This window comes from Penicillium digitatum, chromosome 5 (genome assembly GCF_016767815.1).
Source record: "Penicillium digitatum chromosome 5, complete sequence".
NCBI classification, from domain to species: Eukaryota; Fungi; Ascomycota; class Eurotiomycetes; order Eurotiales; family Aspergillaceae; genus Penicillium; species Penicillium digitatum.
In genome coordinates this window covers 1,907,785-1,934,750 of record NC_089388.1, presented here as the reverse complement: position 1 = coordinate 1,934,750, position 26,966 = coordinate 1,907,785, and the positions used below count along the sequence as shown (strand labels likewise).

The 26,966-nt window shown below is 49.6% G+C and overlaps 9 protein-coding genes across 9 annotated transcripts; 4 read left to right on the top strand and 5 right to left on the bottom strand.

The window, feature by feature from the left end:
• Positions 1-480: 480 nt before the first annotated feature.
• Positions 481-2,808, top strand: Pdw03_1873 (Zinc finger, CCCH-type; the record flags this gene model as incomplete). The annotated part of the gene is made up of 1 exon (XM_014680896.2): positions 481-2,808. One exon carries the CDS (start codon positions 481-483, stop codon positions 2,806-2,808), a length of 2,328 nt encoding a protein of 775 aa, XP_014536382.2.
• Positions 2,809-2,923: 115 nt separating this feature from the next.
• On the top strand, positions 2,924-4,111 carry Pdw03_1872 (Zinc finger, CCCH-type; the record flags this gene model as incomplete). Its single annotated transcript, XM_014680897.1, has 1 exon — positions 2,924-4,111. The coding sequence occupies one exon, from the start codon at positions 2,924-2,926 to the stop codon at positions 4,109-4,111; it is 1,188 nt and encodes a 395-aa protein (XP_014536383.1).
• Positions 4,112-4,550: 439 nt separating this feature from the next.
• Pdw03_1871 (Vacuolar protein sorting-associated protein 35) lies at positions 4,551-7,463 on the top strand (the record flags this gene model as incomplete). Its single annotated transcript, XM_066100020.1, has 5 exons — positions 4,551-4,687; positions 4,776-5,413; positions 5,488-6,479; positions 6,535-7,083; positions 7,146-7,463. The coding sequence occupies 5 exons, from the start codon at positions 4,551-4,553 to the stop codon at positions 7,461-7,463; spliced, it is 2,634 nt and encodes an 877-aa protein (XP_065957747.1).
• A 908-nt stretch (positions 7,464-8,371) lies between these two features.
• Positions 8,372-12,860, bottom strand: Pdw03_1870 (Stress response protein Nst1, putative; the record flags this gene model as incomplete). The annotated part of the gene is made up of 6 exons (XM_014680899.2): positions 8,372-10,597; positions 10,664-10,908; positions 10,983-12,138; positions 12,284-12,446; positions 12,501-12,513; positions 12,842-12,860. 6 exons carry the CDS (start codon positions 12,858-12,860, stop codon positions 8,372-8,374), a joined length of 3,822 nt encoding a protein of 1,273 aa, XP_014536385.2.
• A 770-nt stretch (positions 12,861-13,630) lies between these two features.
• Positions 13,631-14,612, top strand: Pdw03_1869 (Rho GTPase Rho 2, putative; the record flags this gene model as incomplete). The annotated part of the gene is made up of 5 exons (XM_014680900.1): positions 13,631-13,665; positions 13,844-13,922; positions 14,002-14,007; positions 14,070-14,261; positions 14,325-14,612. The coding sequence occupies 5 exons, from the start codon at positions 13,631-13,633 to the stop codon at positions 14,610-14,612; spliced, it is 600 nt and encodes a 199-aa protein (XP_014536386.1).
• A 1,284-nt stretch (positions 14,613-15,896) lies between these two features.
• Pdw03_1868 (mitochondrial 54S ribosomal protein mL40) lies at positions 15,897-16,613 on the bottom strand (the record flags this gene model as incomplete). The annotated part of the gene is made up of 2 exons (XM_014680901.1): positions 15,897-16,240; positions 16,388-16,613. 2 exons carry the CDS (start codon positions 16,611-16,613, stop codon positions 15,897-15,899), a joined length of 570 nt encoding a protein of 189 aa, XP_014536387.1.
• Positions 16,614-17,125: 512 nt separating this feature from the next.
• On the bottom strand, positions 17,126-18,607 carry Pdw03_1867 (Zinc finger, C3HC4 RING-type; the record flags this gene model as incomplete). The annotated part of the gene is made up of 1 exon (XM_014680902.1): positions 17,126-18,607. The coding sequence occupies one exon, from the start codon at positions 18,605-18,607 to the stop codon at positions 17,126-17,128; it is 1,482 nt and encodes a 493-aa protein (XP_014536388.1).
• Positions 18,608-19,612: 1,005 nt separating this feature from the next.
• Pdw03_1866 (altered inheritance of mitochondria protein 21) lies at positions 19,613-23,199 on the bottom strand (the record flags this gene model as incomplete). Its single annotated transcript, XM_014680903.2, has 4 exons — positions 19,613-21,603; positions 21,654-22,600; positions 22,816-22,901; positions 23,044-23,199. The coding sequence occupies 4 exons, from the start codon at positions 23,197-23,199 to the stop codon at positions 19,613-19,615; spliced, it is 3,180 nt and encodes a 1,059-aa protein (XP_014536389.2).
• Positions 23,200-24,624: 1,425 nt separating this feature from the next.
• Pdw03_1865 (Clathrin-coated vesicle protein, putative) lies at positions 24,625-25,350 on the bottom strand (the record flags this gene model as incomplete). Its single annotated transcript, XM_014680904.1, has 4 exons — positions 24,625-24,925; positions 24,978-25,073; positions 25,237-25,252; positions 25,314-25,350. The coding sequence occupies 4 exons, from the start codon at positions 25,348-25,350 to the stop codon at positions 24,625-24,627; spliced, it is 450 nt and encodes a 149-aa protein (XP_014536390.1).
• Between the last annotated feature and the right edge of the window lie 1,616 nt (positions 25,351-26,966).

Sequence of the window (26,966 nt, the reverse complement as noted above, 5' to 3'; positions counted from 1 at the left end):
AAAACAAGTATATGGAAATTGGTGATTACACCTTGGCTGGCGAGTTTGAAATTGACATATCTCTTCTTTCCTTTCCCACCACACTCTTGCTTTCAATCACGCTCTTTCATACGCTCCTAGTGCTTGCATATCCCACAGCAAACAACCGTTAGAAAGCAGCACATTGCATTGCTTTCAACCGTTTGGACTCTCACAAATCACATCTTGTGACATCACCCAGCTATTGGTCTTCCTCTTGAGCATCTCGTTTCTACCAAACTCTGGAACCAGGAAATGATACCAGACCATGGACTCCCAAAGGTATGACTTGAATCCATCTTACGTTTGCAAGATAGGGCAGTCAATTTGAGAGATATCTGAATCGATTTGGAAAAATCTCTAAGGAAATTGTGGACAATGCTAATCGATTTAACCTACTAAAGAGTTTGTCGTGACTTCGCAAGAGGCAATTGCCAATGGAAAACCTGCAAATTTGCTCATATGAGCAATGGCCGAAGCCATAGTCCAAAAATCCCAACCAGCCAGATCCAACACCTTGAGTCTCTGCCCCGACGAGATCGTGGCTTGCCAAATGCAGAAAAAGCATTTCGAGCATGGCAAGGTAGCATCCCTTCACGTACGACGCTCATTCGTCCCTCCTCTGGGAAGAAAACGACCATCTTCCAAAAAGCGAGGCAGTTGATTGAAACTGATGCCAGTATACGACAAGAAGTAATCCGGACATTGGCGAGCGAGGATGGCTTGCGCCTCATCTTGGAACTTGTACAGGAGAACTTCGAAGACATGGATGCCGCAACGAGAGACCTAATTGTCAAGACTCAGGTGCTACCATTTCTAGAGACAGTCTCAAATCCCGAGGTTGTCTCCTCTCTAGTTCTGGAGCAGGCGGTGGGCACAATTTATAACGTCTTATTTGGAATAGACGGATCCAGAGCAGCGCGATGGCTCAATTTCATCTGTGGCGTTCTCGAAGTTGACACAACCAACGAAGGCAGTGCCATGTTACTGGAGGCATCTTTACACACGTTCTCTCGCATGGCAGACCTAAATTCTACTGCTTCTATCCAGGACCGCCTACATGCCGTGGCACAGAGATTTGAGGCTGTGTTCGCCTCATTGAATAACAAGAATGGCATGAGCAGTAGACTTTATCAATCTCGACTGCACCTTGATCGTCTTCTTCAGCGCATGGAGACTGGAAAGTCGCTCCCAACCGGTACGCCAGAGAAGAAAATCAAGATGGAAAGCAATGTGGCTTTTGTCTTCAATCGAGCTGCTCCCGGGGGCAGACATAACAATGACTTTGACGACATCTGCCAGATAAAGATCATGCCTAGCTTCGAGGAAATCTGCAGCGTTCGAGAGGAGTATTTGCCCGTAAATAACCCCCTTCAGTGGCATATTGATGGTATCGACGGATTGCTCGATCGAAACTTTCGGTTGCTGCGAGAAGACACCGTCGGTCAACTTCGAGATGCAATCCACCACGAATTGAAACCGCGTGCTCAGCAATCACAACTGCGCAGGTTCGTGTATCCCAAGTCCATGGTGGTCAATCTCGAGTTCAATTGGCTCTCGGGTCTTTACTTCGAGGTCGACTTCCCTCAGCCTGCTGCAGTAACGAATTACACATCCATCGCCCGAGAGATCTGGTGGCAGAACTCAAAACGTCTACAGGCTGGCGCACTTGTGTGCCTGATCATTCAAAAGGATGTGGTATTGTTTTGCACCGTGACACATCGTGGCATGTCTCCCAGGCGCAAAAGGTATGATGCCTTCCCACAGAACAGGGCAGAGCCAAAAACGCTATGGAAGAGCTCCACGAGAGGCTCGGTTACATTGACGCTGGTTGATTCTCGGCACACCAACATTCAAGTCGTTCTTGACCTTTTTACTTCCAGAAAACCCGCGATGTCTCTGGTGGAGTTTCCAGGAGTCATTCTTTCGGCTTTTGAACCGACTCTCCAAGCCATTCAATCTATGAAAGTTGCCCAAAACCTACCTTTCTCAGAGCTGTTTACTCCGTGGGTCTTTGAAGATTTCAACGTATCTGATATGGCTCCTCCGTTGTATGCTTCGCAGCCTGGCTTCGCATTCAATCTCTGCTGCCTCATGAAGGATGACACTAATTTCTACGTCCGCGTCAATCAACCATCTGACGTGAAATACGTACAGGATCATTCAACTCTGGATGGTGCACAGGCTCAAGCATTAATTAGTTGTTTGAAGCGCAAGCTCGGTTTGATCCAAGGGCCACCTGGTACTGGTAAGAGTTATACTGGTGTGGCTATTGTCAAAGTCTTACTGGCAAACAAAGAGGCTGCTGGAGGAAAATTGGGACCCATACTATGTGTGACATATACCAATCATGCTCTTGACCAGCTTCTTGAGGCTTTACTGGACCACAATGTGACGTCGCAAATTGTTCGCATTGGATCCCAGTCCAGGTCGGAGAGGTTGGAAAGATTCAACCTTCAGACTGTTTCGAAAGAGACAGCACGAACAAAGATGGAAAAGAAAGAAAGATGGAGCACAGCCGAGAGACTCTCATTGTGCGAGGATGAGTTTCGCGCTCTTGACCTGAAGAAGGAAATCCCCATTGCTCGTCTCAAGTCCTACATCCAGCGAACAGATCTCCAACACCATGATCAGCTGTTTTCACTGGTTCAAGAAGCTGGTTTCTTGGGAGTAAAAATCGAGAGCCCTCAGACCGCGATCAACTCCTGGCTTGATTCAGCAGCCAAAGAAAATGCTCGTGCGCGACCTGTAATGTCCGTTGTCCTCCTTCTGTCAAATCTGCGGAAGTGAAGACATCAGAAATCATCAGGTCGATTTCATCCTGGGTCAATCGTACAAAGAAATCGACCTGTTAGAAAACCCGTGCGTGTTCCCCAAATGTGGGCATTTCTTGACTATTGAAAGCATGGATGCGCAAATGGACATGGCTAGCTACTACGAGGTTGACGCCAGTGGCAAGCCCATGTCTATCTCGGTATCATTGACCCCGTTCTCTATTCAAGACATTAAAAAATGCGCCACCTGTCGTGGCCCTTTGAGAGATGTTGCCCGATTTGGCCGGCTGGTTCGCCGAGCTATCCTTGATGAGTCGACGAAAAAATTGATAATTTTACTTAACTATGAATATGTCCCTCTTGCACAGGAACTTCCCCAGCTTGTTCGTAAACTGCATGAATCCAAAGGCCAAAGAAAGTATCCATGGCCAGCTGTGATTGAGATATCAGGCGCACGAAATCATCAAATCCAGACTATGGGAGAAATTGTCCAGAAGACAAATCCAGATCGTTGGAATTCAATCCTTGACCTGCGGAAGCGCGTCGATCTCTATCGGCACCGTGTGAAACCCGAGGAGCAACCATTTGAAAGAGTTCGAAGGATGGTTGAAAATGCTCGTCAACGCCAAAGAATAAGAACTAACCCTGATCATGTCGAGAACGTGCTACAGACCAAAGGTTTTCTACAGGGCACCGCCCTCTTGATCCGCCTGGACATTGCTTTGCTCGTTGATCTTTTGAGTCTTGTTTCCCAGGAAAGACCAAGCGAGGTAACTTCTCGATTCGAGCTTGATCTACAGAAGATCAAAGATGATTGCCAGACCCTTGTTCACCAAGCGGTCACTCACCGGCGACTTCTGCAGCAGACGGAAGGTCATATTTTCCTAGCACAGCTCCATGCCCTCGAACGAGCACACTGCTTGACACCAGAGAAGAGAGAAAATATCTTGAAGAACGGCCAGGCTGCTATTCAGAAAGCTAAAGGTCTTTGCGATGCGCACCCAGGCCAGACACGGGGACTGGCAGACGAAGTTCACAGTGTCGAGAAGATGTTGCGCGGAGGCACAGTCTACACAATTATCACCAACGAGGAACGCATGGAAGTTCTTTCGGCGATGGCTCAAGAGTTCCGAGGAACTGGGCATTGGTATTACTGTCGCAACGGGCATCCGTTTACCATTGGGGACTGCGGACTAGCCAGGCAGACGAGTCGCTGTCCCGAGTGCGATGCCCCGGTGGGGGGAGAGCATTCTCGACTGGCAGAGGGGGTTAGGCTGGCGGTGGACTGGGATATGGATAGGGAGAGGTTGAATCTTTAGGAGAGAGGTGGATGGCTTTGTTGCTTTTTGCGCTTATGCTGAATGATCAGGCAACCCAATTTGCTGCCGTACGACAGGTAACAAGAACACGATCAATTTTTCTATCTAGATGGCATTTAAAATTCAAGAACTAAAGTAGTAAAAATAGTTAAAGCTCTTTAGGCAAAAGCACCAGCGATGCAGGTGGAATGTTGTGAGCAGTCGCTCTCCGCTGCCGTACAAAATCCACGGGTGACGTCTCGGGGAGTCTCACGGTGTCACGCCCAAGCTTATCCTCCACTCAACTTCCTTCCGCTCTGCCCCCCCCCTCCCCCATTGTTCCCACCTTGATTCTTGTCACATGAATTGATTCGCACAATTTCTCGCTAGCTCATTGTCTTTTGTATTGCATGTGTTTACCCTGCTCTACCCTTAGCTTCCGCCCCTCACCCATTCCATAATGGCTAGCCCACCACCCGTCACCGAGGACCAGAACCGCCTTCTCGAGGAGGCATTGGGGGTGGTGAGGCAGCAGTCGAGTCTGATGCGCAAATGCCTAGAGACTCCTGGAAAGCTTATGGATGCGCTGAAATGCGGGTGAGCTCCTCCACGAAACTTCCCAGGCAGCGACCTCAGAAAGTGCGCAATGTGTTTATGTGCTAACAGTTTGTACCTACCTCCACAGATCGACTCTTGTCTCCGAACTCCGAACTCCCAGCCTCGGTCCGAAGCAGTATTACGAATTGTACATGGCCGTCTTTGATGCGCTGCGACACCTGTCCGTCTACCTAAAGGAGAACCACCCCGTCAACCACCTCGCCGACCTATACGAACTCGTTCAGTATGCCGGTAATATCGTCCCCCGCTTGTATCTGATGATTACCGTGGGTACAGTCTACATGTCCGTCGAAGATGCGCCGGTCAAGGAGATTATGAAGGACATGATGGAAATGAGCCGAGGCGTTCAGCACCCGATCCGTGGCCTGTTTTTGCGATACTATCTCTCCGGCCAAGCACGAGATCATCTGCCCTCTGGAACTGGCGATGGCCCAGAGGGTAATATGCAGGATTCGATCAACTTTGTTTTGACGAATTTCGTGGAAATGAACAAGCTCTGGGTTCGGCTTCAGCACCAGGGCCCCTCACGAGAGCGGGATAGGCGCATACAAGAACGACGTGAACTAGAGCTGCTCGTCGGTAGTAACATCGTTCGACTCAGCCAGTTGGTTGATCTTGAAGGGTACAAGTCCGGTATCTTGCAAGCGCTTCTAGAACAGGTAGTACAATGTCGAGATATCCTCGCGCAAGAATATCTCCTGGAAGGTACGGCTCTCTTATTCCTTTTTTTGTTCTCGGAAAACGCTCTTGCTAGGTCCATTTGCTAATATAATCAACAGTCATTACAAAGGTCTTCCCAGATGAGTTCCACCTGCATACTTTGGACCTTCTATTATCTGCCATCGCCAGACTTAACCCGCACGTGGACATGAAGAAAATCGTCATTGGTCTTATGGACCGTTTATCTTCTTATGCGGCAAGGGAAGCAGACTCGGCAGTAGAGCCAGAAACACAGAAACAAAGCGAGGAAGAAGCTGTCGCCAAGCTATTGCAAAGGCTCGAGCTTGCCAAAGAAATCAAGGCGGAAGAGCCAAAGGACACCAGCACTGATGACAGTTCCAAGGGAAATGGTACCGAGAACGGTGAAGCAGAAACGTCCAAGGAGAGCCCTGAGCCTGCTGAACCGCCAACAGAAGAAAAGCGGGTTGAGAATGGGGATGACACTAAGCCTGGCATTCCGGCAGAAATCAAGCTGTACGATATCTTCTACGGCCAAGTGGTCAATTTGATCAGAACGCGCGCATTGCCGATTCAGGATACGATGGCGTTGTTGGTATCACTTGTCAACCTGGCATTGAATGCCTATCCAGATCGGTTAGAGTATGTCGACCAAGTCCTGGACTTTGCGACGCAAAAAACTACCGAGTACACTGATCATGCCGATTTGCATTCGGCGCCAACCCAACAACACATTCTCCACCTTCTTAATGCTCCTCTCAAGTCTTACATCTCGATCTTCACAGCTTTGGCGTTGCCCCATTACCTGCCGCTACTGACCTCACAGTCATACCCCACAAGGAGGGCTGTTGCGGGCGAGGTCATTCGCAGTCTGTTGAAGAACAAGATCTTGGTATCCACAACGGAAAACCTCGATCGTGTGCTCCAGGCGGCAAGAGTATTGATCAAGGAAGGCATGCAGCAGTCTGCTGGATACCCCGGGTCACAATCCCAACGGCGGGGAGGAGAAACCGAGGAGACGGTCGAAGAACAAGGGTGGCTTGCGAGACTCGTCCACTTGATTCAAGCATCAGATAATGATACCCAGCTAAAGGTAGGAAGGATTACTTTCCTGGAAGTTTACATCCATAACTAACAGTCTGTGACAGCTTCTCCAAGCAACGCGCAAAGCATTAGCCGATGGTAACGAACGAATTCGTTATACCACCCCTGCAATCATAACGGCCTCGGTCCGACTGGCCCGTAAACTGAAGTTGCGCGAGCATTACGACGACAATTGGCAATCCCAGTCATCGGCTCTATACCGATTTATGCACCAGAGCATCAACAATTTGTACCAACGCGTAAATCCAGGTTGCGCCGACCTCGCACTGCGACTGTTTGTCATGTGTGGTGAGGTTGCTGATCAGACAGGATTTGAGGAAGTCAGCTATGAGTTCTTCGCGCAGGCATTCACCATCTATGAAGATGCGATCAGTGACTCGCGCGCCCAGTTCCAAGCCGTCTGCATTATCTCAGGCGCCCTGCATGGGAGTCGCGGATTCTCCAAGGAGAACTATGACACACTCATCACCAAAGCTGCACTGCACGGAAGCAAACTTCTCAAGAAGCCCGATCAATGCCGCGCGGTATATCTCGCAAGCCACCTTTGGTGGGTAGTTGAGAACCCTCAACGTGAAGAAGAAGATCCCAAAGATGCAAGTTTTGTCTCCTTTTTCAATGCTTTGATATCTTTTAGCTGACCTCTCCTTTTTTTTAGCTCTACCGCGACGGCAAACGAGTCCTCGAGTGCCTCCAGCGCGCCCTCCGTGTGGCCGACGCCTGTATGGACACCGCTGTCTCCGTCGAGCTCTTTGTGGAAATTCTCAACCGCTATGTCTACTATTTCGACCAGCAGAACGAGACTGTCACTACCAAGTACCTGAATGGTCTCATCGAACTCATTCACTCCAACCTGCATACCAACGAAGATGAGCAAAATGCCAATCTTGACGGCCCGAAGCGCCACTTCCAACGCACGCTGGAGTATATTCGCTCCCGCGAATACGAAGGAATTGTGACAGATCCGCCAAAGTAATTGCCAGTTGAGTGTTCGGGCCATTTTGATCCAGAAACACGTCTCCCGGTGATCTTCAAGGAGCACTGTATGTGATGTACCACGTGGGATTCCTGCTTTAATATTCCTGGCAGGATTTGTTTTTCTGCTCTACGCTATTTTCTTGGTTTCTTTGTTGTCTTTCCCTTGATCCTGGAAGCCTGCCTCTTTTCTCTCACTGCCTCTCGGTTTTCTTCCATTCCCAGTATATACAAGTGTATCATTGTCTCCGGATAACACCATACCCTTTGAACGTGATTTGTATCGGCCATGGACAACTTCACTTTTTTTTTTACTTTTTTGTAGAATGATCACCTGGGCAGCCTAGATGTGTTGGTTAATCCTAGAAAATATGATCACACCCATCAAAGGGAATCTTGTGAAATTCCCTCTAGACTATACAAACACAAGCCCTATGTGCACGGCAATGATGATGAGATATGCAACTCTACGTTGCTACGTCCTACGCAAAAACCAACAAATCAATGCCGAAGAAACCTTCGATCATGCAATTGGTCAAGACGATGACGGAGTGGGAGACTAACCCTAACTCCACGGATATCGCTGCATAATGTAGAAAGGCCAGACTCATACGGTACATAAAACAAATCCGGATGCCATACTTCAAAAAGTATGCATTCAACCACGTTGGAAAAATACCAAGCAAATAAAGAACCCATATCGATAGTAGTGACTCTTTCGAGTAGAAAGATGTAGACAGATGTGTGAGGATGACGTTAATCCATGACGCTTCAAATAAAGAGGATGAAAAAAAAAAGGAAATGGAAGAGAAATAGATGGGAGGGCATTTCAAAGTCGTTCCAGCAAGAGTGCGGAAAGGAGGCCGAGAAGAAGAATTATTCCAAGGCCGGGATGGTATCAAATCATGATCAGGATAGAGAAGTCCCGCCGAATAAGCCAGTCGGAGGCGAAGAATACTGCCGCAGCACGGAGGGCCCACCGAATCCACTGAAGGGGGCTGGGTGGCTGTTACTAGGGATGGGGCTGCCAATATCGCCAGGTACTATGCTACCCCGATGACCGGAGACCGCGCTGTTGGGATCGGGCTCGAATCGGACGGACTGGCCACTTGGACCTTCCTTGATAGAGAACGATCCGCCGCCATTCTGTGGACTGCCCTCTGTATCGCAGATATCAAGCATTTCATCCAAAGAGATCGATGGCTCGCCTGAGTTGCGCAGTTGCTCCACCTGGCCGAGAACAAGGTTCACATCGTGGAAGCTTCCAGCACCCTTCTGCGGGCTGGTCACTGAGTTCAGCTGCTTGCATGCTTGGATAACCAACAGGCGAATTGTGACAGGTCGAGAGGTGTGGGGCCGGTGATGACCACCCGTCGCAAAAGCGTTGTTGGGAGGCCAGCCAGTTCCAGTAGGGGTGGGTCCCCATGTGCTAGGGAAGGGGGAGGCTCCGAAGGGCATCGCACCCCATGTAGAGTTGCCCATTGGAGAACCGACCGCGAAGTTAATATGCGGAGATCCCAGAGGATCCGAGAACAAGGACGATCCTTGGAAGCTCGCTCGCGTTGGCCCCAGGAATGCCCCATGTGCAGGGGCGCCAGGCAATGATTGAGAGAGGTTTGATGGGTATGTAGCATCAGTGTCATCAAGGAGCGCACTGCTACCTAAATGAGCACTCAAGCCATCGACTTCTCGCTGCACCGAAGCATTGCCGTTGTGCAGCCGGTCCTGTGCGGAGCTGGATGGACGTTTGATAGGGCTGGGCCGTGTGATGGGGAATGGCTGAGTCCCAGACTCTAACGGGGACCGATCGAATGAAAGAGAGGGCTGTCTGGAATGGGCTTTTGACAGACCGGTTTGCTGCAGAGGGAATGCCCCAGGCACTGCGTGATTGCCAGTGAAGGGAAGGCTGTGTCCTGGATCAGGTGGGAACGCTCGGCTCGGTGGCATGGGGCGTACACCGTTCATCCCAGGCGGTGCGGGAATTCCAACGGACCCATTGAATGATCGTAAAGGGTTTATCATTCCGGCATTCGACGAATACATCGATTCCGGAGGGTGAGTCAATCTCGGAACCATTCCCGGTATGCCAGGGGGGTTGAACGGTAGACCACCAAGGCCAGCAAATGCTGAAGGATTTGCACGCCCTAGAGGTGACAGAGGAGCGGAAGGCTGAGGATGGTGCAAAGGAGGCTGTTGATAACTTTGTCTAGCACCGAAATTCGCTCCTGACTGCGGATGGCCCATGGAACGTGGGGAGATGGAAGGGTGGAGAGAAGAATCAGCGCTGTTCGGTTGAGAGTGAGGAGAGGATGCAGAAGAGCCATGATGAGATTGTTGACGAGGCCGTGCCGGGGTCGAGAGCTTGGGAATGATAGGTGTCGCCATGGGATAATGCGGAGACTGTAGAAAACCAGGAGGAGCCTGAGACTGGAGATTGTATGGGATGACGCCTGGCAGAGTGTGTGGTGGCGATGTTCGGGCTTGCTCGCGCTTTCCACTACGATCTCGGATTTCCTGCTCTCGTGCGGCGTCTCGGTCCTTCCTCGCTTGATCTTCGCGCATTTTGCGCTCACGCTCCTCTCTGGCTTTCTTTTCCAAGGCCTCACGCTCTTCCTTTTCTTTGCGTTTGGCTTCCTCTCGCCTCTTCTTTTCCTCTTTTTGCTCTCGTTGCTTACGCTCAGCTTCAGCTTGACGTTCCCGTTCTTCTTTGAGTCGTCGCTGCTTCTCAGCTTCTTTGCGAGCACGCTCTTCCTCTTGCGCCTTTCTTTCGGCATCACGTTTCTTCCGTTGCTCTTCGCGCTTTAATCGCTGTTCTTCGAGTTTCTTCTCTTGTGCAGCCTTCAGAGCAGCCTCTTCAGCCGCCTTCTCGGCGTCTCGGCGGGCTTTCTCCTCTTCTTTTGCTTGTCTTTGCAATCGCTTCTTATCTTTCTTCTTTTGCGCTTCCCGCGCCTTTTTGGCATTGCGCTGCTCGTTCAACGTCTCCTCTTGAAGGAGCTCGTCAATTAGCTGCTTCTGACGTTGTTCGGCGACCTTCTCTCGATATGCTGTCATGACTCGTTGCTCGAACATTCGGGCAGCGAATATCTGGAACATCCGTCGCCCTTCCTGCATACGTTGTTCCTCAGTCATGGCATCCTGTGGCTTTAGTTAGTAAATTGGCCCGAATCAAAGCCGGAATTAAACAAGATCGTAAACGCGTACCATTTCGTCCTCGTCGAACTCTTCCTCCTCTTGACTATCATAGTCCTCATCGTCCTCTTCGTCGTCGTAATCATCATCATCCAAAGGACCATGATTATGTCCATGGTAGGACTGATGAGCAGCAGCTATTCCGTACTGTGTATCTTCCTCTCTTTGCATTCTCCGTTCAGCCAATTGCTCCATCATGTCAATGAAGTGCTTGCCGTCATTTTTCAGGAGATCGTCTGCAACTGTAAGTATTCCATCTGGTGAAATTGGTTAGTATCCCAGGCTAGACATCAAACCCATATGACATCAATCAGATGATCTTGTTGCGTACCTTTTACAGTTAGGCTGTTGCCAAATGCAAAGAAATCAGCCCGGGCTGCTCGAGCTTCATCATCTTCAAGGTCCTCGTCGCTGTACAGCTCCTCGTCATCCTCTTCCTCCTCGTCTTCTTCTTCTTCTTCATCATCATCATCTTCCTCTTCGTCGTCGTAATCCTCTTCTAAATCCTCATCGTTGTCTTCGGGTAGCTCCTGGACCCGGCTCCGTGACGGATGAAACTGGCCGTGCGTTCTAGTATGCTGCCCTGGGGGTCGAAGGGGTGGTTGATAGAGTCGAGGAGGAGGAATGATAGGAGCTCCTTCATCAAATGCGCCTTGATTGTTATTCGCGTATTGTTCCAACTCCTCGTAGTATGCGTCATAGAGAACCTCAAGCTCTTCTTCAATCGCAGTTCGTTTTCTTCCACAAACTGTGCAACTGCAAGAGTGCTTTTGCTGCTCTTTCATTTTCTTCAAAACAGCATCCTTTTCCACTTTGACAAGCTGGCGTCTTTCTTCTTCGCCGAGCTCGAACCAGAAGGTCCGGATATTTTCGCGTTCTTCTAGAGTGGATTGGTTCCAGATGCTGTTGTTTTTCATAGGTTTTCCAGTGAACCGACTGATGTATGGCAAGGATTGAGGGGGCCGAGGAGGGTGGGAGGAGGTTGCGGACGGGGTTGAAAGCGAAGTTGAGCTGCGATCAGCGTGATTTTGGGAATTAGATCGAGCTTTTCTATTTTTCTTCCTTTTCGATGTCTCGCCCAAGGTAGCGTGGTGGCCATCGGGTCCGTTCATCGTGGTTTGTTCGCGGGGATGTTCTGGTGACGCGTATCCATAATGACCATCGGTTGCTGTGTGGGGGTGAGCATTGAGATCATATTCACGGTCTTCATCGTAGGAGCGCTGTTCATTTGTTGGTAGCAAGTCCGCATCTCCGGAGGCGTAAGCACGAGGATTTTCCGCAGCTAGGCGAGCAGCTTGTTTCTGCCTGCGTTTCTGTTTCTTGCGATTCACAGAAGGTGCAGATGTCACTGTCGATTCGGTCGATGTGGTGGTACCTTGAGGACCCCGCGCGTGGGTACCGCCGTTGGTTGCTGGGAGCGGAGTTGCCGACATATGGGTCGCCATGGTGGAGGTGAAATAAGCTGTAGGAACTGCCTCAGCAGCATACTAATACCACCAGAGCAAGCTCTGAGTTAGAAGAGCAACGTAAGAGAAGGTGGGTGGTGAAATGGGGAGGAAAAGCGGAGAACGGAAGCGCCTAAGGGCTCTACCAACAAAGCTCCGATGATTCCACGATCTGGTGCTGACTTACCGGAGTTATTCCCCTTGGCGTATCCACGCACAAAGAGTCAATCGCGTTCTTTGTTGTTTGCTCAAAAGACACTTCTGTAGTGACAAACGTGAGGGGTGAGATAGGATAAGGACACGGGAGGAGGGGGGTTGAAAGACAATGATCCCGGCGGGTCACAACGTTTCTGCGCTTCGGATTAGCTCGTGAAGTGCTGGCAATCCAGCGGAGAAAAACAAACGATGAGTTAAAAGCTAGGAGAAAAAACCCTGCAAGAAATCAAGGCTGAGTGAGCGCCGGGAAAAGAGGTGCGACAGATCGAACGCCAATGAGTGGATGGAGTGATGGGCTTTCCAGGCTTCTGGCTGGTTGTCGTGCCGCCGCAACGGGATAGCCGCTACAAGCGAGCTGTTGCCTGAATCGTCAGGTCTCGATTATGAATCGGTTGCTTCCGCGGCAGTAACTTGATTGTATGATGACGGTTTAGATTATGACCTGTGGTAAAGTTTAGATCTCAAGGATTCGAATCCTCCAACGATGTTGCCCTTCCTTGGTTACCAAAATAAACAAACTGCATCTCACTGCTTCCTATTGACTGCATGGGTTGGGGTCACATGATCCTCTAGCCGTCCGCCTTTGATCTGCCAGCAAAACTGTATGTCCCTTCGTTAGGCGGTGAGGGGGTAAATGGCAAGGGGAAACAAGTATGAGCTCTGATCCACCGAACTGGTGAGACACGGAGAGCGCTAATTAAAAATATCTCGCCAAATGATAAAACAAGAGCGAAAGAATCAAAAAGTGTCCCCATAGGATGATGAAACCGAAAACATATCCATCTTTCTATTAATATTTTGTCCCCTTCGCACTCGGCGTGAGCCTTAATAAATGCATCTCCGCCTAGAGTAGTAATTGTAAGCATCTTCCCCTTCATTTTATATTACTCTTCAGCTTCAGCCTCTTTTTTTCTTCTACAAACTTCCGCTCACTCAATTTACACCCTTCCCCTCTCTCTTTAAACCCCCCTATCAATTTGAGGTTGCCTCGAGGTTCTCGTGTCTACGTCAAACCCCCCCCCCCCCCCCCCCCCCTCCCCAATCATTAGCCTCAGCCCACCGCGCGACCTTTTCCCCCTCCCCCAACAAACCGTCACGTCACTGTTTGGGTGTATCTCCAGGCCGCCCATTCATCTTCTCTCTTGTAATCGTTTTGGGCACTATCTGCCCAGGGCTGGTCTTTCCTTACTATCCGGTCCGCAAATTCTCGTAATCAGCTGAAATCTGACTCGGAACTCCGCGTCATCTCGAGTGTTGATCCACAATATCCTCCGCTCTCCCATCTTGTGTATCACAAAAGTGTTTTGCAACCCCCACAATGTCGCAACAGCAGGATGATAATGTGATGCGAAGGTAGGTGCAGCCCAAAATTTTTTTTTTTTCTTGTGGTGTCTTACATCCCCCACGCTGTATGGCAAGAGGAGATTATGCAAGATTGGAAGTGCCAGCCCAGCATGCACTTCCAATACCATTGCCAATGGGAGTGAAGGCAGAATGGCATTCGCATGTGCTAACTTGAGCCTCATGATAGGAAGCTTGTCATCATTGGTGATGGTGCATGTGGAAAAACCAGTTTGCTCAGCGTCTTTACCCTCGGCTACTTCCCAACTGTGAGTTTAGTCCTTAAGTAGCCCCTAGAAGGACGGCGATAGAAGCAGAATCTGTGGCTAACATGTTCTGATATCGCAGCATTATGTGAGTATTCTCAACCTCGATACATCCCGTCCCGATCACATCTCTGACATCTTCCCCGTTAGGTACCAACGGTATTTGAAAACTACGTGACGGATTGCCGTGTCGACGGCCGCTCAGTTCAACTGGCTCTGTGGGATACAGCAGGACAAGAAGACTATGAGCGCTTGCGACCATTGGCCTACTCCAAAGCCCATGTCCTCCTGATTGGATTCTCTATTGATACTCCGGATTCACTGGAGAACGTGAAACACAAGGTTTGTTTCAGATAAATTCAAGAATCGGCATAGACTCGGCAGTGGTACTGATCTGCGGTATAGTGGATCGACGAAGCAAACGAGCGATGCCCAGATGTGCCGATCCTTTTGGTTGGATTGAAGAAGGACCTTCGTGAAGACCCATTGGCGATTGAAGAAATGCGCAAGAAGTCACTCAGATTCGTGACGACAAAAGAAGGCAGTGATATCGCAACGTCGATTGGAGCCCGCAAATATCTTGAATGCTCGTCTCTGACGGGCGAGGGTGTTGACGATGTATTTGAAGCAGCTACCCGTGCTGCATTACTCACGTTTGACAAACGGAAATCGTCTTGCTGCGTGGTTATCTGATGATGCAATTTGGGATGTGCAAAATGCCGACTCTTTCTCTGCCAGCGCTCGGTTTTTCTGTTGACTTGGAAGTTGATTGATACAACTTGGTGACAACCATGAATTTATCAACCAACGCTCCGTTGTATCATGCATCACTGGTGTTTGGGAGGTTCTTGTGCTAACCCGGTCGATTGATCTGGGTATGATGTCTGCTTTCCGGTTAATTTCAGCCGTGCCTTTTCCCTTGCAGGTATTTTCTTACGTCTTTCCTTTTTGATCAATTGCGTCTTTGTGGCTGATGCTTATGCACGTGCAACTCCGGATTCCCTTCCTTCTCACTATTCCATTCCCCGAAGTATATTGTGATCTCACTCCTTGTGTTCTTTTCTTTTCATGTAGTTCTCCTAGTGCCTTTGTTTTCAGCGCTCATTTCCCATACATTGTGCTCACCACCCCCTCAGGGTACCATATAATCTACTATCTCCTTTCGGTCTGTCATGTCCTGTAGTCCTATATTTTATATGCTCTCTGTACACATAGAGTTAGATACGTCGCACAGGAAAGGCATACACCCTATGAGGCTTAGTCCTGCGACAGTGGGTTTTTGCCTGCATCTTTTAGGATATTCATAACCACGTTCAGACGCTTAATTGCATACCATCATGTATGTTAATTAAATCTAAATAGATAGGAAATTGGCTAACTAGCAAGAAAATACCACATTTTAGCATAGGAGCTCTCTAAATGCGTAGCAAACAATCTCCTAAGTATAGACCGGTCGACTACCTTTTGATCAAGTGCATCCCATACACTGCATAGAGCTCTCTTTAAACACGCCTAATCCGCGTCACTTCTACTTATGTTAACTAATTTGGGGTACAACTGTGAAAATCGAACCTTCAGTAACTATCATTTGTGCTTAGTAGGGCTTGTGTCGGGCAAATGTGGAGGTCAATCCCCGACGTATACCCCGTGTTCTTAAAACCACACTCCCACAATTCTAGAGGTATTTACCCACTTATGGAGGAGAAAAGTGGATCATATCAAAGAGGAAACTGATTGAAAGTTAGACGGCTGGGGGGTTAGTAACCCGTGCTTGAAAACTGTAGGGTTTGTCGCGGGACTTAAAACACCAGATGTATGTGCAAATCGAACAAAGTGTTGTGGAGCTTGAAAAATATCATTAAAAAAAAAGGAAATGCATATGTTACATAGCGCCAAAATGGTACGTTTCCTAGGCCCTCCAGTCCAAAGAATTTTCAAACCATCAAATCCAACCACACAACCTCTCCCCTAAGTCCTCTATTTCTGTCCGGGCTTCTTCCAGTCATAGTTCCATCCATCGGAAGGAGGGGACTCAGTCTGCATGCGAGCATACTCGATGGGGAACATATCGGTGAAGATACCCTTCTTGTTCATCGAGACGCGGAACAGCTTTCCTCCATCTCCCGCACCAGTGCGCAACTCCTCACACGCATCCTGCATACTCTGGTACTGGCGCATCATCTCGAGTTCGTGTGTGCGGCGTTGCTGGGCCTTGAACAATTGCCAAGCGCGGTGGATGGTCCAGTGGCGGAGGTAACGGTTGCGAGAGAAGCGGAGGGGACGCGGGGTGAGAGGGTGGTGGAGGAAATAGCGGATCAGAGCTAAAGAATTGAGAACAAAGTGTTAGTTTTCGGTTCTATTTCCGTCTTTGGCATGGGTTATGAGACGTGTTGTGTTTGGTTTTGCTGGGGGGGCTCGGGACGAGGGGCGAGAGTGTGGAGAGCTCGGCGCAGGGTGATGACACATACTAATGCGCTTGTCAATAACAGGGCCGTTTCCCTTCCTCGCGGCCATTGCGCTTGTCGTCGAGAATGGCGCTGATTGCAGGGCTGCTATGACCGGGCCGGGCTGTTGTGTTCGGCGGTTCAGGGTCTCGTGGCATGCCCGGGAAATAGATGGGCGGACCGGCGCCATTGACACGGGAATCTTGAAGACGTTCGCGAGAGACGCGAGGGCTGGTGATAAGGACTTCATTGTGATGGTTGTCTGTTGGGTGGTAGGATTGGGAAGGCCTCGATGCAATTGAGTTCTACGGGGAATAATTCCTTGACGGCAGAATCCTGTCCGCCTATTTAGCCGCGCGCTTGGTGAGATCAACAATTCCACTGCATGCATCTGTAGCTACGACACATTAGTGGCTCGTGCTTTTCGGTATTGATTGAATTATCAAAGAGCAGGGTTGTAGGAACCCAAAAGGCTTGATAATTTCTACGCCAGATGACCGGTCAACTGAGCCAGTCTTGAGATTGACAACAGATGCAGAGATGGATAGATACATGCGACATCATGACCTGATATTTTTGTCAAATAGCGAAATGTAGAGATGTTCAACAATGACGAAAGTCATAAAGGGCATTATATGTGAAATATCCAACCAAAGCCGTCAAAGAGAATGTCATGAACGCCGTATAATGCAGTCAACGCCCCGAAAATAAGCAGAGGAAAGTGGTTCAAGCCTATTGGAACAGGAAATGGCCAATTCAAAGTTATCCAGTGGACCGCTTTGTGCCATGGTGTTTCTTAGATCGATCGTAGTTCAAGACCTTGCGGCGACGGTGTGTCTGGGCTAGCTTCCACCGGCAATAAAGAACCAATGCATCTTTCAAGAGAACAAACATGCACCCGCCAACAACGCTGCGACCCCAGCGGGTCTGGAGCAGTCCTAAGCGGCCACGGTCCATCATTGAGGATGTCCATGACTTGGGCAAAAGACATTTCAACAGGCCACCCATTGACGCTGAGACTGCTGGGAAGATGAGCGCCCCGAGTACGATTTCGGCAATGCTGCCGGTATCGGCAATGATCTCGTTCTGTCGCCGCCCAAGTCCTAGTGGGTTGTTGTTTTGTTCAGCATCTTGAGCTCCGTTGAGGCCGCCATCGGCATCTTCATCTTGCCTGACGGGAAGGACCGGTTCATCTCCATCGTTTATTCCCATTTGCAGCTCAAGATCAATCTCCATCAGGATCTGTCCGTTCCCATTATCGCCGAACTGGTTGAGACCCTCCGCTTGATCTTGTTGCTGCGCATCATCCAAAATTTCTTCCGCTGCACGGGGCTGCACCTCGGAAATCCATTTCCGTTCCAGGCCACCGAAGAACCGTTCGTAAAGTGCCCCATAGAAACTTTTGACGTATGGCAGCGCGGCAAACGTCATGGCCGGTGTAGGTGGCCACAAGTCGAAGTCGGGTTCCTGCCCCGGGTTATGTGCAGCGAAGAAAAGAACCGGAATCGCTGGAAGAAGGCCTTCGGCATACCGAGTGCGGGAGAATATTAAGACTAGCGGGATAAGCGGCAATCCGATATTCATTCCGGGATTCCATGGGCCATCCAGAGTATCCTCTATGATATGTTTAGCGTCCTCGGTTCCGAAAACGAGGTTCATTGAATAAACACCATGCGCGCAGCACCCGGCCCATACAGTGCCGGCCACCGTGAACATCATGCCAGGAAGAACTAATCGGCCTGCTACACGCTCGACCAATCGAAGCATATCGACCACATAGCTCCGCGGGCGAGTGACCACAATTTCCGTTTTGCACTGAGGACACATCATTGTTACACCACCACCGTTGCTTTTGCGCGATCGGGGGTTTTCCATGTCGGCAAGCCAGTCGAGCAGACATGCCTCATGGGCTGTTAAGGCACAAGGGCAAGGCGACCGCCATTCCAAATTCAGTGGCGAGTCTTCCGTTTCGTCTGTATAGCAAATCCAGCATTTGCGCGGCTCGTCTTCATCCGAAGCATGTGAAGGCTTGGATGATGGACTGAGTGATTTGCTTGAAATTTCCGACCCGTGACTCGGGGTTGATACGCTTTTATTGAAGAACACGGTTTCGGTGTCTTCTATCAACTCATCGTGAAGTGAGACGCTCTCTTGAGAAATTGTGTTTGCATCAGAATTGGCGGATGCGGTGTCATCGAGTGAGCTGGTTCTGCCTGTTGCAGAGTATCCCGGGACGGACGCCATCGTAGTGGAGACAAGGTATGCAAGTCGGGGCCGGTGAGAAATTTAGAGGGATAGTGCAATAATGATCTAAATCGGGCTCGATAAGGGACAAAGGGTGGGGTTCAGCATCTTCTGAATAGAGAGGTGAACCATATAAAAGCCGATGAAGCAAACCAATGTCTCAAATTTTCCTCGGAAGCACAAGAAAAGAGGAGCTCCATCCCGCCAAGTGGAGGTTGGAGTCTTTTAAGCTCGGCTGTAGTCCGCGGCTGCCAAAGGCGGTCACGTGGAGCAATCACGTCACGTTGGCCATCAAGCTCAACCCAAGCTCAACCCAGAGATGGCAAATGATCGCCGGACATCTACAATGTTTGTATGCGACTTGCTCTCTGATCTATTTCTCTTTCGATTCCACCCGATGTAGGATATACTACCGTGCAGTGTTCGCCCTTCAGGCAGCCATGCCCGAGCGACCAGGCCCTTCTTTGGTCTCGGCCTATGCAATGATACAAGAAGTCCACGGTCCACCTAGGGAGTATGAAAACTGTTCGATCAATGCAAAGGGTCCTTTTTTTTCTTATCTTACACTGTCAAGATTATGACAGCTCTCTGCTCGCTCTGCGGTTTTATATTCATCCAGCATTTTGAGGCCGAGGATAGTGGTATTTGCTTGGCCTGATTTGTAGAAAAGTAGACATACATGGCTGGGTGCTAAATTGAACTTGGGGGGTATGATGCAGTCTTTATCTACGTTTAACTTCTGGGTCTGCCCCTCCATAACAAGACACCTAGTAGATTGGGGATATAGAAGGTTACATAATATTTCCATTCGTTCAATTACACAATACTACTCCGCATAGGCGTCTATATATGGATGAAGAAGAGATTGAAATTGGAATTTGAAACAAGCAACTAATGATGCATTAAAAAAGGGCGGAAAGGGATAAGAAAGGACAACACAGGGTGTGATCTGGAGTGGGATATACGCGACACTGAAAGCGAAGGGTAGCCAATCCAAACACCCAACTACTGTGCAGGGTGAATGCTACCATCAGACTCCCTCTTGCCGTCAGCTGAGGCAGTCATATCTTCCAGGACGTCATCCAGCTTAGCTGGAGTCGAGACCGATTCAGCCAATGCCGCGGCAACAGCAGTTGGCTCAGATGCAGGTTCAGAGGATTTTGTCTCGTTCACGCAATATTTCTCCATGCCCTTCTCCTCTTCCTCCTTCTTCTCCTCCTCCTTCTCCTTCTCCTCCTCCTCCTTCTTCTCCCCCAATTCAGTTGCCACCAGAGACGACCCAGACGGTTCCTTATTCTCCGCTGGGGTCTGCGTAAGCTGAACATCCGCTGTTGTGGTGCCGGGTGAGGTAATATCCTTCACAACGGGAAATTCAGGTGTTGGGTCTACAAATTCACCGGCAGTGTTCTTGGCGATCGGAGGGGCCATTGGGTGCTCGGTGGGCACCAATGATGCTTCCACTGCAACGGATGGCTTTTCCTTGTCGTTACCAGCCCCAACAACCAGATTCCCATCCCGGCCGACTTGCCAGATATTCAACGATTCTGTAATTTTGATCTCTGGAATAGTGGGGAGTCTGGAAGTGGTGTTCTCAACGGCTGGCTTGCGTCGTGCTGGGCCGCGAGCTCTTCCCTTGCGAGCATCGTTGAGAGGTTGCTTCTCAACTGGCGCCTCGGGTTTCTTTTCCTGAGGCTTGGGCTGCTGTGGGCCCAGCTGCAAACGTGAATTCAGATCATTGAGGAAGCCCGCCTTCATAGCTGCGATTTTGCTTCCACCCGGACGAACAGGGATTGTGGGCTTGGCCTTGACTGCGGGAGCCTCTCTCGGGGTTTCAGTGGTGTTTGCTGCAGCCTGGGCACCGAACATAGCGGCACGGCTACGGACCAGGGGCTTAGGTCTGTCTGGGATTGTTGGTGGTTGGCGCTTTTCAGTTGGTGAGGTAGACCGAGGCTGTCTCTGCGGGCGTGGGGGGATTCCAGGCTTGGAAGGTGCTTCAGGACTTTTCAGTTCTTCTTTTGCGGGCTCAATTGTGGTCACCAGCTGGTGACTATCAGGGGCATCTTCCCAAATATCTCTACTGGGAAAACGCTGTTTCAAAGTGTCTGGTCGCACGGGGACTTTGTCCTTGACACTCTCACCTTCCAGGATGTGGGTGGCCACCTGATGAGAGTCGACTTTGGTGTTCTGCATCTTGCGTGTGACCTCTTGCTCGGGTGTCTCAAAGACCTCGGAAGAGTCTCGCTTGGGCAGATCTGGGGTGGTGACGGTGGCATGAAGTTGCAGACTGTTTGGGGTATCCTCCCAAATATCCTGGCTAGGGAATCTATGCCTGAGTGTGTCGGGCCTTTTCTTGAAACGATCCGCAGCTGACACGGTTTTCTCTTTCTTAGCATCCTCTTCAGGGAATAGCGGCTCGTACTCCTCGACGTCTTCAAGAGGTGTATGCGTGTCCTCACGCGAGTCATAGCGGGTCAGCACCGGAAATTGACCTTGGGCGCTTGCTGATCGACTGTTGGATCGACTGTGCGTGACACTGGGGGTCCGACTGCGGCCATCATCCTCAAAACTTGCTCGACGATCAAATGTCGGCGAGATAGCGGGATGCAAGTACGCCGATTCAGGGCGCACTTCATCAGCGGCCAAAATTGGCTCTTCCTCCTCCACAGCATTCTCATATGTCGGCTCATTTTCCTCCAGCGCTGGGGTCGGGGCAAATCCGTCCGGGTGGTGCATCCTTTGCATCGGATCGTCCACATGGATCACGCCACGATCACGATGTCCATGCGAGCTGGACCTACGTTGATGCAACGGGCTTGCGGTGGTTTGCTTCTGCGTAGCTTCTGAAGGAAAACTCATCTGCCGAAGAGGCGACTCAACAGTCGGCTGGCTTTCGAGTCGAGCGTCAGCAGGGGGAGAAGCAATGTGATGTATGTACTCGTCAGATGCTATATAGCCAACCTCCTCCTCGGGGGTGCCCACAACAGTTGGGGAAGTACCTGGCTACAATTAGCTTTCAAGCAACAGCACAATTGTTTCAAACGCTCACCAAGACCGGAACCGGTCTGGGCTGAGCTTCGAACAATCTTGTTCAGATCGTCGCTACTCATTGCCCAATCGGGACGCGGAGTGCCGACACCAGGGCCATATTGTCCTTCCTCTTTCACGAATTCATCGGGATGTTTCTCATACCAAGCCTTCTCAAACTTGTCGGGATGCTGAACACCATGTCCATGCAAACCGTAGCTACCGGGGGGCAGGGAAGAGTCCCGAGCACTACGAGTGCGATGGTGGTTACGGCTCGATGGCTGCGAGCCCTGTTCGAGGTATGGGCTGGGGGACGGTGCCTGGACGTCACCGGCATGGGGGTACATGGGCACGCGGAATCCCTGTTCCTCTCCGATATGTGCAGATTTTCGGCGCTCATTGGGTGCAGTTGAGGATTCGGTGCGTGAGCCACTTGTTCGGGAATGCAGTGAACGACTGGAACGATCTGGTTCCTCGCGAGCAGGCGAAACGCCACGGCCCAGTCCTGCTGCAGCAGCCTGGCGGGAATCAGTACGAGTGACAGCCTGAACTTTTGCTTCAGCACTTGATATCGGCAGCGAAGGTCTCGGTGCGTGGATCTTAAGATCACTGCCAACATTGCGAGTCTCCGCAGGTGTTTGGTGGTGGTTGTCCGACACGTTTCCCGGGTCGAGGTCTGCATATTCAATACCCTCCTCGCCGAGAGACGGTATCGTGACGCTGGGGGGACGCGGAGGCAGATCATTTGAAACGGTGCGACTCATGCTAGGACCGCTCCATTCATTGAACGGCGAAGGTGCATAGCTATCACGCATGGGCGAAACCGGACGATCATTGCGGCGGTTGCCCGGGCGCGGTGGTATCTTGGGCATATCTAACGACGAAGACGAAGACGGCGGTTTTGGAGATCGAGCCGGTCGAGGAGGTATGGCCGGAGCAGCTTGGGTTGACATGATGAAGTTCTGGGAGCTGTGAACAGGTCAGCGGCAGCCCAACGGGATACCCCACGAATTTGCTTGGCCCTGTACGAGCCAAGAAAAACAATGGATACACGGCCCCCAACCGACTTGCAGGGATTGACGCAAGTACTATGGAGATGCATCAAATTGATGCAAGACTCTCAGGAGTCAAAGGCCCGGCCCGGACAACTGATAAGAGTATACATAATATAATGACTTGCTTACCCAGATGTGGTGAGAACCAGTTTCAGTCCAATTGGAACGACAGTGAAAATGTACAAACAAAAGCAGAAATTGAAGCAATTCCGAGACTGAGTTTTGAGGAAGAGAGATGATGTATGCTCTTGCTGCCTCCTGACGTGCTCTGACCGCAAGAGATAGTGCGCGTAATGTACTGATACTGTATCATTACAAGTCAAAAAGGAGCCAACTACAACGATCCATTACAATCACCGCCCCGCCGATGAGATCAGCATATAGGGCCTTGATTTTCGATCTGAGGTTGTGAGGCATTTTTTTTTCTTCTTCTTTGATTGCTGCAAATGGCTCATGTAGCACTCCGTTCTCGGTCAAGATTGGTATGGAAATAGTGCCTCGTTTCTGCAGCATTACAGCATGTTGTATCCGCAGTTGGCCCGATCATCTCCAAGATTCAAACCGAACATGTTCTTCTGGTTTAGTTATTGTACAAGATTGTCTAAAAAAAACTTCCTCTATGTACAGAAAAGTCTTGTTCTTTGACCACCAAGGCTTTCACTTTTAAATGATTTCCCTACCGTTGGACTCGCTGGCTAGACCGAGGCGGTGAAGTGTCAAGGTTCTCCACATTACATCATCGCTATCTATGCAAGTCCACTGTGGTCTACTGGGTGTCTATATGTTGTACTCCGTACACTCCACTCCCATGTCACGGAGAATTATTGACATACCTGTACTGCTCTAGAACCTCCGACTCTCTCGGTACCTCTTCCGGTTAATCTTGTCGTCCCTTCCACTCACTAGAATACGCTTATCTGCTCAAGACTGAGATCCACTCTCGACCGAAACAGCGAGAATACCCGCCACATGTCGATAGTGCTAAAAAGAATTTGCGGGGTAACATGCCTTGTGATCAAAATTTCAAGGTTCATTCCATCCTTTGCGCCACGTTCCTGGGCTCAGCTTACTATGTCTGTGATTCAAGCCAAAATGGTGGCTTGCTTCATGCAGGGCAAACTAGACGAATTGCATTCGCTTGCCCAGCCCAACTAGACAAGTTCCGAGATAGTCAGCATCTGAGGGGTCCAATCTATGGCGCCTAGAGTCCATAGACATACAATGGACAAATTTCATGCTCTCGGATCGGTCGAGGGCTGATGTTCAAGACTATTTTTAGTGTATACATTGTAATCGACATTGATTCCCACCAGGTTCTATTGGTGGAAGTCTTTCAGGGCCATGCGGGAATAGATGCATTTTCAACCATATATGCATCAGCCTTGGGCTAAGTGAAGACTGCCTAATGGGCCTAGGCATTGATACCTGGGGTATCCAAGTTTTAATCGATGTCTGCAGAAATTGGCGGTCATCCACGTGCTTCTCAACCCCCTGAAGAGCCTCCACTTCACCAGAGATACAACATTTCGCTGAATTTATGTGGAGTCTAGTTTGACATTTTGGATAAATTAAGCTTGTTCAATGAATTAAGACTTTAAGATAGTGATCAAAACACCTATTCTGGCGGACGCAGTCCACAAAAAGAAAGGAAACCTTGGATATCTCTGCCGTAGGAACGCTCATCGACTTTGAAAACAGCCATGTCCCGCAGGATCATCCTGAGCCAAACCGAGACATACAAGTACAAGGACAAAAAACAAATACAAAAATTATTTCATAACGCACCCCAATGCTGCCCAAATGGCATATTTAACTTTGCACCATCTGTATCGAGCATCTCAGTGTGTCACCCAATCTTCTAATCACCAGGATTAATCCCCAAATGGATCCAGCTGGAATAGAAAAGAGCAGGAACGGCTCGGCGCAAATGTTATGCTGTCAGACAATCATCTGCGCAATGCCTTGGCCACCAAGGGTCTTGCTACCAACGAACTCTTGCTTCTTTAGGGCCGCCAGTGAATAGAAAGCAGCCGCAATGAAAAGGCAGACGGCACCAGCGATCAAGCTGGAAGCATATTCGACAAGACTGATAAGTTGGATACCGCCGAGGGCAGCGTAAATGAGGGCGCGCATCGAGTTGGTTGTAAATTTGCGGATGAATTCGTCGAATGTTGGGGATGTGGGACAAATTCGGAGGAGGAATGGTACTTCAATAAAGAGAATGACAAATGCCGAGGCGCTGAAACAGGTTAGGCTTCGCAATGAATCAACGGGAAATGAATGCGACTCACATGCTGATAACGCTGATGATAATGAGAACCACGTTGAATGAAAAGATGTTCGCGATTCCTAACGCAAGGCAAAGGATAATGCACAGCACACCCGTCCTAGAGGTTTTGTTAGACTGATCCCTTTCCATGCAGCACTATTCGGGAGAGCTATCCAAGGGTCAAGAGCCACAGCACGAAATCAGAAAGCGCAGTGCGCTCCCGCGACAGGATTCAGGCTTGCGAAAACATAGAGTGTTAGAAGGCAACGCAGTAGACTGACCATTGTCCATAGATGCCTAGAAAAGGCCAGCAACATTAGCGGATTGAGATGTGGCGGAGCAAAATCTGGGTACATACTGAAATTTCGCGATCGGAGCTCCTCGCTCAGCGACATGTTGGGCTAGCAAAAAGAATCTGGGGGAAAACAAGAGCCGAAGATCAAAGATGGGTGATTTGCGGATGATAAGAGGTGTCAAGAGGGTCCAGCAAAGTGGTTGATATCCAGGGCGGTCAAAGGATAGATACAATCAAAATAAGCAACAACGATCAATACTTTGAGCAACCTTGGAAGATTCGTGGATGAAAGGTCCAGGGACATAAGGGTTCACTAAGTATTTAAAATGTTCCTCTTGATAAGATCATTCCAAGGTCATTTTCTAAGCCGGGTCAAATTTCATCACACAATGACCAGGTAGACGTCAATGACCAAGAGCCTCATTGTAATCGAGCTGATATTTCCACCTCTTCCGATACTTAACATGTTCACAGTTTTTAATTTTTTTGGAAAGAATGAAAGAACCAGTTCACACAAAGCCGGATCCCAATAGAAGAGATGAACTCAACCCGCAACATCTCGATTTGGGTGTTTGGCTATGACATTTTGCATCTCAGCTTCTTAGTTTGTGTGAATTGAAAGAGAAGGGACAGCATGGCTGGTTCTCTATGAAAATCGAACAATATGAGGTTTACTTCGGGGGTTAATGTACTTAGGTTGGCGGATTGAAGATATTGTGATATATGTCCCACGTCAGCAGCTTTCAAAACAGCTGCGTCGGGCCGAGAAACCCCCGTTTCAACCCCAGACCTCTGTTCATCCCATTAGGTCATCCTGTTCCGACTAGTTAACTAGTTATGTACCCTGTTGCAGCTATCTGTATCTTTAAACTCATGATGGAACTGAGACTGCGGATCGCGGGCACCAGCGCCTCCCGGGTGTAGAAGCAGTGGACACGATTATAGTTGTCCACTGTAATTGCCCCCTTACGTTCATCTTGTTCCAACAACTCTTAGGGACCGGGGCGCTAGGCGCGTTGGTTGGTATAATGGGTCCATTTGTCCTCGGCCACACACCGGTCGGTCAAGGTGGGCGACGCCCCTAGTTGCATCATGGCATCGACAACACATCCTTGGGCGTGCGCTTTGGCTAGCGAGTCAGCGTAGTAGTTCCTGAGGTTTAAGTCGATTACATCGGCACAAGGTACAGTCCTAGTGGTGTGAATGCCGAGGTGGATATTTTTGTTGAATGCAGTCTAGGCCGAGGAGATAGTGCCGAATACCAGGGCCTGTCAGGGTACTAACGGGAGAGCAGGAGGAGATAGTTTATCTTCCGGGGCTTGGGGCTTTGCGGCATATAACGCACTTGGGCTTATCCAGTCCTCTGTCGCCCGAGGATAGTTTGAGAAGAGCCAATCTTTAGCTTTCAGAGCACAGTTCATTGAGATTGTGTTTTCAAGATGAACAAGGCAAAAAATGGAAGATGATGGAATGGCTGAACGAAAGGCAAGATGTGACTGGTGCTGACTTTGCTATGGTAGTAGGGAATAGTTGACGTTCCTAGTCAAAGTCCAAGGGTACAGCGTAGTTCCGATTTAACTCCTATTTCACTCTGTCTAGTAGTACCGGGAATCAGGATCGCTATCAGGTACCTTTTTTTGGATTATCTATCGGACGCAACATACCAGGTACTGTGTCTAATCGAGTAGCTATGGAACGGTTGGCATTAGAATGTCG